General features: G+C 59.0%; 1 protein-coding gene across 1 annotated transcript in view; it reads left to right on the forward strand.

Annotated features, from left to right (window-relative positions):
- Positions 1 to 7,653, forward strand: part of HNF1B (HNF1 homeobox B) — a 17,170-nt gene extending 9,517 nt beyond the window's left edge. Inside the window, exons 3-7 of the mRNA XM_026861804.1 lie at positions 1,635 to 1,656; positions 2,678 to 2,810; positions 2,940 to 3,131; positions 3,815 to 3,933; positions 6,824 to 7,653. Coding sequence (XP_026717605.1) covers positions 1,635 to 1,656; positions 2,678 to 2,810; positions 2,940 to 3,131; positions 3,815 to 3,933; positions 6,824 to 6,844 — 487 coding nt within the window. The 3' untranslated portion in view covers positions 6,845 to 7,653. The remainder of the gene's footprint in view (positions 1 to 1,634; positions 1,657 to 2,677; positions 2,811 to 2,939; positions 3,132 to 3,814; positions 3,934 to 6,823) is intronic.
- Positions 7,654 to 8,930: the final 1,277 nt, after the last annotated feature.

Consider the following 8,930-nt stretch of genomic DNA (forward strand, 5'->3'; position numbering starts at 1 on the left):
CGGGCGCGCGACCGTCCCCGCCGCCCACCTCAAAGGCGGCCCTCGGCCCCCCGCTCCCCGCCGGGCAGCGGCGTGTTTTCCGAGCGCGGCCCATAAATCTGACAGAGCCCCGCTCTGGTTTTTATTGATTGCATGCCTTGCGGATTGAAGGCGCGCTTGGTGGATCACTGTTTGTTTTCTCCTGCCAATGACATGGGTATCGATAAAATGCTCATTCATTATTTTTTTCCCCAAGCCCTTCCCAAGTCTGGAGTTTTGCTGGGGAAGCGCTTCTCTTGCGTGAAGGGACCTCCTTGCCCCAGGGCATCAGCCAGGGCATCTCATGGAGCTCCTGCCTCTCCCCCTCCCCTTCTACGCGTGCTGGGGCTCTGTTGGGCAGAGCTGAAAACACCAGCAGTGGGACATCAGCAAAAAAAAGTGGTTGTAAATGTAGGGCTGGGCTGGATTTCCAAAGCCTGAGCACTTGGGCTGCTCCGTTCCGTTCACACCTGGCTGGTGCGAAGCCCTTTGGAGGCGCAGGGCGAGGAGGGGGTGCGGGGTCGGGGCAGGATGGGACAGGACGGGACGGGAGAGCACAGCCCTTCCTCGGAGCAGGCTGGCAGAGGTTTGCGTGCGGCCGCCGCTCTTCCGGGAGGAGGTTTTTTTTCTGCTGAAAGCGAAAGTCAAACATGGCACTGGGCCTCGGGGCTGAGCTCGCTCTTCCCTGGTTTTCACTTCCATTTTCGGAGGGTTGGCCCTCTTGGGCCGTCGCGTGGGTCTCCTCGCAAAGCTGGGTGGCTGCGGAGGGGCTCAGCATCCCCTCCCTCAGCTATGGCACCGTTTCACTTTGCCTTTCCCTCTGCCGCTCTCTGGCTCGCGGGGGTCTCCGTGCAGCCCCTCGGGCTCAGATGCTGACCCCGCAAAGCCCCCACCGAGCAGGAGGGGACATTGCAGAGCCGCCCCAGCACGCTCCCTCCGCCCCGAACACGCCCGTATCTCCCCAGGGGTGTGTTGAGCCTTATAACCCTGAGCCTCGAAGTCATAAAATGAATCAGGAATAAAGGCGGCGGCAGCAGGCACCGAGCGCCCGGGGCGGGGGGTCCCCAAGGTCGGGGCGATGCAGGACGCGGTGGCGGAGGCTGCCAGCACCCCCCTGCCAGCTCCTTCTGCGGGGCCGTGTCTGAGGGGCCCAGGGCACCGAGGGGACCCTCGGACGGGGCAGAGGTTGCTCTCGCAGCAGCCAGGCAGCACGGGAGGAAGCCGTGGGGAAAAGCAGCGGATCAAACTGGGAAAAGCAACTTGTTGAAGTGCAGCAAAAGCCCTGCCGAGTTACCCCCACGGCCCAGGCAGCGCACAGCACCGTCCGGGACCGCGCAGTCCTCGGCGGCGTGCGGCTCCGCCAGCTTATCTCCGATCTTTAAGCAGGGCTAGCTAGTGCTTGCAAGTGATTTAATAAAAATATGCTGTAGGCTGTGGTTTCTAGTAAGTAAACATGTGCCTTTAATACCCCACATGAAATCATAAGCTGCCAAGGAAGTTGCTGCATCTGAAGGCAATCGATTTTTTCAGGGAGGAGCGTTACTGAGGCCGCAGAAAGCTTTGGACCTTCACGCTTTTACGCTCCAGTGTTGCCCTCAGCCGCGGTAGTGCCAGAGGGTCTGCCCCGAGGGTCCAGTGGCTGGAGGGTCTTTTCCAGTCGTGCAGAGGATTTCTTTTGGGCTCAGTGCTTTGGGGTCTAAGGCCCCGTGAAACGAGCCCGGGCTGCAGGCGAGCGGCGCGCGCTTGCCGTGAGCTGTTTGACCCGAGTGTGGCGTAACCTGGCCTTGAAGAGACTTTGAAAGTGGAAAATACCGGATCAGGAAACATGAGTCACTCCCGGGCTTTGGAATTTATTGATGGATTTGTTTCAATTGCAGCGGGGCTATCTCCAACTCACATGTGCAAAATAAACAAAGGGCTGGGACTGGTGTCCCAGAAGTGTCACACAAAGAGCTGAAAAGGACGGCTCTGAATTGGGTCGAGGGTGCTCGGTGCAAGAGGTCTAATTAGAGGGATTAGGAGAATGTGCAGCAATTAAAGAAATCAGTCACTTAGCCCCCTGTTCGTCCCGGGGACCTGCTCCAGGCCCCTCCGCACACTCCAGGTGCCTTTGTGCATCTGATCCCTAAACAATGACCTGAAATCCCAGGAACTGGCCCTGGCTGCGTGTGCCCGGCCCACCTCACCAGTACCCTGCCCGTCTGCAGAAGCGATGACTAAGATCATCACCGTGAGACCCTTTTTATCTGCTGTCTTCTTTTTTTTTTTTTTTACTTCCTGAGTTTGTATTTCCCACTTTCCTCTACAACTGTGACAAGTTAATGAGCGTTGAGAGTCCTCAGCTGTCCCCGACAGCGGGAGTTTGGTCTTGGGGGACAAAACGTGCCAGGACAAAGGCTCGGGACGTGCCGTGTCCCAGCGTGGAGCTGGAAGCCAGTGCCAGCAAAGGCCTTCACTGCTGCTTCGGTGTTTACGAACCGGGCTCTGCAGCCCCAGGGTGGTGGGTGCTGCGCGTGCTGAACCAAAGGGGCAGCCCGCTTGCCTCTTGGGAGGGGGCTTTCCTGATCTTCCCCCCAAAATCAGCATCAGGGGAGGGGGCCGGGAGCACCCCCCGTGGCTGTGTCTCTGATGGTGGCTGTCCTGCCTTGCTCCTCGGCAGATCTCCGTTTCGGGGGGCGGGTTGCCCCCGGTGAGCACCCTGACCAACATCCACAGCTTGTCCCACCACAACCCGCAGCAGTCCCAGAACCTCATCATGACGCCGCTCTCGGGAGTCATGGCCATCGCACAGAGTAAGTGCGCGCCCCGAGCTCACCTCCGCGCCCCACGTGGACCCCCCCGCCTCCTGCCACGGAGAGGGGGACGCCCTGCCCACTCGCGCCGGCACTGACGTCCCCGTTCTGCTCTCTCCCTCCTCCCAGGTCTGAACACCTCGCAGGCGCAGAGTGTACCTGTTATCAACAGCGTTGCCGGCAGCTTGGCAGCTCTACAGCCGGTCCAGTTCTCCCAGCAGCTCCACAGCCCGCACCAGCAGCCGCTGATGCAGCAGTCGCCCGGCCATATGACGCAGCAGCCTTTTATGGCCACCGTGACTCAGCTGCAGAACTCGCACAGTAAGGGTCCGGGCAGTAGCTGTGAATAGAAGGTCCCAGAAAATGAGTTCAGATGGAAAATAAGCTTTTGCTCTCTTCCTGCTCTCCCCTGCCCAAGCTCACGCCCTTGGTGGGCACCTCTCTGCCGCGGGGACTGGCCGGCGTGGGGCTGCGAGCGGGATGGGTGCCGGTGCGGGATGGCCACGTCCCACTCCATCCTCTCCTTCCCCCACGCATCTCCCGTACCACTCAACTGCTGCCCCGTGGGCGGGATGCAGCCCCCCCCCAGCATTTTGTACAAACTTTCTTCTTCCTTCCATGTTCGTATTGCTAAAACGCGTGCTTTGCCGAAAGAGGCGGCCGGGCCCTTCGCACTCCCTGCAAAGCAAACTCCCTGCCGTGCCCTGAGGGGATCGGGCTTCGTCCCTCAGGCTCGCCCATCACCCCGGCCCCAGCCCAGAGGGGTGGTTGAGCTCCAGTCTCTGGTCCCACCAGAGCCCTTCAATCCCCACAGATTTCCCTGGGCGAGCTGCTGCCTGAGAACGAGGTGGCTTAGAAGCAGGATGAGTTTCTTTCCACGGCTCGATTTTACCTCCTTGGTGTCCCCGCCGTGCCCGTTCCTGCGCGGCATCCCTGCTCTGCCCCGGCGCGAGGGCTGTGGGTGGCTTTGCTGTGACGGCTGCTTGTCTCCCTCCTCTCCGCAGTGTATGCACACAAACAGGAGCCCCCCCAGTATTCCCACACCTCCCGCTTCCCCTCGGCGATGGTGGTGACGGATACCAGCAGCATCAGCACGCTGACCAATATGTCTTCCAGTAAGCAGGTAATGGCCGGGCAGAGGTGGCCGAGGGTGTGGGGGGCATGTGGAGATGGAGCGGGGCTTTTTCCCCCTGGAGATGGGGCTGGAGGAGGGTGTAACCGAGCCCCTGTGCTGCATCCACGGGGGCAGCTGAGGATGAGCCTCAGGGTGCAGAGAACCCCGTCCCAGACCCTTTGTGGTCACCAAAAAGCCCACTTGCAGGTGGCAAGCGTGGTGGGGGTTTGGGTGATGTCTAACGCCTGGGCCACGCTCATCCCTGGGGCAACTTCATCAGAGCAGGAGCGTCCGACTGGGGTAGACTGGGCTGAGAAGGTCGGGGCCAAGCGGGCTCTGCTGCCTTTGTGTCCAGGGTGAGTCAACCCTGGCTGGAGTCGAGTGGAGGAGCCGGGCTCCGATGCACCTCAACTTCCCCCAGCCCGTAAAGCTTTGTCACCTGCCCCGTGGTGGTACAGGTGTAAGGCAGGATTTATCCTGGTTCAAATCAGGTGTGTGAGGCCTTACTCAGACAATAGTCCCTTTCTAAAAGCCAGCTCTGGGGACTGTGGGAAATATGTGGCCCTTATTGATTGCTAGATAAATAAGAGAGCCTTGAACTTGCATTCAGATAAACTTTCTTACCGAGGTTTGACACGGGGAGGAAAAAAATGTCTGCAATGACCACAGAGTAAATACGGCGTGGGATTGCTGTGAGACCCCCCCGTGGACGCTGGCAGGGGGCAAAGGGGGCTGGAAAGGGGAGAAGGCAGGAGAGGGGCTGCCCGGGGGGGGTTTGGGGTGCCTGGGAAAGGATGATGAACGCCACCGCCCCCGTCTCGGGTCGGGCTCCCGCGCTTTGTAGTGCTCGGGGTGACGATTTATCTGCGCCCGCGCATCTCGGCCCGGGAGGCGGTCAGGCACGGCCGCGCTCCTCGGGAGCACCATTTCCTCCGCGCGGCTTTATCAGCCCATCTGGTGTGCGCTCAGCCCGAACTCCCCCTGATTAATTGTGCTCTCCCGCTATGGGCTGCCTTTGATGCCGGCCTGGCTGAAAGGAGCCCTGGGCACACAGGAAATATCCCTGGCAGGGAGATAGTGCCCGGCCATCCCCGCTGCCCGACCGGGCGCTGCGATCAGCCTACCTTGACGTGGTGCTGCCCGGGGGGAGGTAGGTGGTGGTCTCCCTCGGTTTTCCCCCTCCATTACGTTTTTGCACTTTAATTAGAGCAGGAGGAGGTCTCGCGGCTCAGGAGGGGGGAGATGGGGTTGGGACCCCTTGGCTGTGGTGGCAGAAGGATGTAAAATGCCGAAGGGGCACGCACCCGCCCTGTTAGCCCCCCGTACGTGATAAACAAGCACTGGCTGGTCCTGCGAGTGCTGGGGGCAGGATCTGGCTCCTGTCCCCCCCTCAAACAGAGCTGGCACTGAGGTCACGTCCCCTCCAGCACAACCTCCCAGCCCCTGGGGCCTCTTTTCCTACCAACCATTTGACGTTCAGGCTAAAGCTGGAAAAATTTATCCTTGAACATTGATTTTTTTTCTCAGTGGTCACCTGTTTCATTAGCAAGGGGTGATTGAGGCAGCATGGGGGCCCCCTAAAGGCTGCTCAACCCCCAGATGGCTCAGATGCTTCAATAATTTTAGTGATTTGGGTTTCTGTCACTGACTGGGGCTAACAAGGGCCATCCCTTGGCTCCTCGACGCTTTGCCTTGGCATAAAGCAGGCACTGCTGGGCACAAGGATGCCTGGCAGCGGTGGGCTCCTCTGAGGTGGCCAGAAAGGACAGGAGGGTCACTCGGATCCCCAAGGAGTTGCAATTTTTGGAGGGCAGTTGGCTGAGCGAGGGCTGGGTGCTGCTGGTGGGACCACACGGATAAACCCGGGGGGTGCACAGCCCATATGAAACCTCAGAGCTGGGAGGGCCACGCTGCTGCTCCCTGAGGAACCCCCTCTTTGCGAGAGGAGAGGCATCCTCGTGCAAAGCAAAGCCTCTGTGGTTCCCCAACAGCGCTTCTGCACCCCGCAGCCCCCGCGCCAGGCCCTGCAAACCGGCTCCGTGGCGGAGCCCGGCTGCTCCCGGTCCTGCCGACGGGGATGGAGGCTGGAGAGACGTCCCTGGTCCCACCCCAGCTCCCCCCTCGCAGCCCAGCGCTGCAGGTCACTTATCAGATGTTGTTATTTAGACCTGGAAGGGGCAAATACCTCCCGGTTCCTTTGACAACGCTTGAGGCTGAGCCACCATTTTTATTACGTTAGCAAACACCTGATAGCCCCGGCCTGTCCCTAATGACATGTCACGGGAGGCTCCTGGCGTCTCCTTATCTCCGCGTTACGATGTTTGCTGTGTGCTGCGGCCCACAAGGTCACCCATGGCTCCTGACCCCCCACCTCACCGGTGACTGAGAGGTCCCCAGGTGGGGGGGACCCACCCTGAGGGACGGAGAAGGGGCCGCTGCGGTAGGATGGATGCGGCGGCCGGTGCTGCTCTGCTCCTTCCCCGGAGGTGACAGCAGTGCTGGGGGACAGCGATGAGTGCGGCCCCCGGCCCCGCTCCCACCCGGGCGCAAGCTGCTGTCCTCAGCCTCATGCCTGGCTGCTCTTGGCAGCCGTGCTGAGCTGTGTGGCACCATCTCTGCAACAGCCCGAGCACAGACAGGCCCTTTTTTATTATTATTACTTTTGTGAGGAGGTGGCAATATCTGGCTCAGAAAGTATTTTCCCACTGCCTCCCCCTCAGAGGTGCTGGGGAGGGCTCGAGGTCAAGCAGGGCTTGCGTGGCACCACCAAAGTCCCAGGGTGGTGCAGGAGGTGATGCCTCCAAATGCTTTGCAATACCCCTGGAGAGCCCCCCGCAGTGCTGCCTTCACCTCCCGCCCGCCTGCCCGCCGGTCACTGTGCTGCTCTCTCCCTCCCCAGTGTCCCCTGCAAGCCTGGTGATGCTCCACACCTCGCTGCTTTTGCACATAGCAACGGGATCTTATTTTCCACACCATCCCGACGGTGACTCGCGCGCCGAGCCCGGGGAGTCGCCAGAGCGAAGCCCAGCGCTGCAGCGAGGAGCCCATCAACCCGACACGGGGCCGGAGGCTCAGGACTCCCCGTCGCCCCTCCGCGCCCCGCCGGAGACGAGCCCAGATTCATGGGGCGCCCACCCGGGCCCGTGCCCCTCCTTCCATCCACGCAGTATTTCCAAGACGTGTCTTGGGGATTTTTTTCTTAAGTATTTGCCTTCCAAGAGGCTGTTGGCTCTCCCGAGGAACTAGGAACAAACTGTACTGGGAACTGGCAGAAGGGGAAGATGGATAATATTTAAGTTATACTCCTCCACCCGATGGACTGAGAGGGTCTTGGGTCTGTTACTTGGCATTTGGAAGGAGGAATTGCATGTGCTGTTGAACTGAGCCAATTGAACTGTAAATATAGGTACAGTGTGCTCCATCCTCACCCTTCCCCACTCTTATATAGAGAGATTTATATAAAAGAAGTAAATTTTGTCCAATGGATGTAAACTACTGTAATTAAGTGCAATCCCCCCATCTGTATATATTGTTCCCAAACCTCTTCTCTCTCTCTCCTTTTTTTTTTTTTTGGTAAAGGTCAGAGTTAAGGATGGTTTTGGTTTTGTATTTCTCTTTTTCCTTTAAATGAGTTAATTCCAAGAGCTGGGCCTAGGCAAGGACGCCGGGGGCAGGCAGGACCAGGCTCTGCTCTGCAGGAGAACAGGCACACGGTGATGTCCCACGTGAGGGAGGGGCATGGGGCAAGCTGAGCAGAGCCCCGGCAGGACCTGGACGGTGCAAGCAGGAACAACTGCCACTATGGAGATCTCAAGGGACTCTTCTGCTTTTGGGGACTCTGGGGTGGGGAAGTGCTCAGCAGCCCAGTCGACACACCCAGACCACTGGGAAGCGTTTGGCATCAGCAGTTTTCAGCCTGTAGCATTTGCTGCTGCAGGATGAGGTTACAAGAAATTCTGGTGGCATCTTCCTCAAATGGGGTTCAGAGGGTGCCTCCCTTTTCTCCCCTCCTTGGGATGCAGAAGGGACTGGGTGCCTTGTCTCCTGCCCAGTAAACAGCCAGTACAGGTGGCTTACTAGCCATTAGCAGGTTGAGGATGAGCCTTGTTGGCTCCACCCGTATCAATAAACACGGTGCTCTCCTGGTGTCACCTCTGAGCTGTGATATGAACGTGACGGTCCACGGTCCCCGCTGGTCTCACCCAGCAGCAGCCCTCAGAGGAAAAGCTTCGCAGCAAGACCTCCAGCTTGTGAACAAGCCCCCACCTCGGCGGTGAGGGCACATCCCAGCTGGGCACCCGCTGAGGACACTGGGCTCCACACCCACCGGAGCCCTGAAGGGGTTTAGGTGCCCAAGTCCCACCACCCAAAGCTGCAAAAGCCATCATCTCCCCTCCCGCGAGACACAAGCTCCTCCTTACCTCCGCCCCTTCAGAAACGCAACGAAAACTCCCCCCAGCTCTGCAAATTGTTGTTGAACTTTGCAGCGTGTGCCAACTGCTGAGAGTGATTTAGAGAGATGGAGAGCAGTAGAGGTGCCCATGGATGGATGACCACTGCTAATAAAGAAAACCACTGGATGCTTGCTTTGGGTCAAGAAAAGGCTCTTTTGCTCCGTTTGTCTCGCGCAGTGGGACCCCAACCCTCGCTGGGACTAACCGGAGTTGCCCTACGGTGAATAAGTCATCATGAATTGGAGACCAATATTTGGAATGACGTTTAATTTAATGTATACCATAATTAAATACCATTTCTTCTGACCCGTTGCTGCCGTGTGGTCTGTAAGCTCGGCAGCCATCACCCGCTGTGGTGTGGCAGAGGTCGGCAGGCAGGACACAGGCTGGTGGCAGTGGCACGTCCCTTGCAATGCTGATGGAGGCTTCTACCTGCTGGAAAGCGGCGAGTCGAGTGTTTCGTATGAAGCCCCAGGTATCAGCCAAAAATAGCAAGAGGCTCTAGGAGGTCGGGGGACCGGTGTCCTCACCCTCCTAATGATGCACTAATGA

Source organism: Athene cunicularia (genome assembly GCF_003259725.1).
Source record: "Athene cunicularia isolate RWA chromosome 19 unlocalized genomic scaffold, athCun1 chr19_part1, whole genome shotgun sequence".
NCBI classification, from domain to species: domain Eukaryota; kingdom Metazoa; phylum Chordata; class Aves; order Strigiformes; family Strigidae; genus Athene; species Athene cunicularia.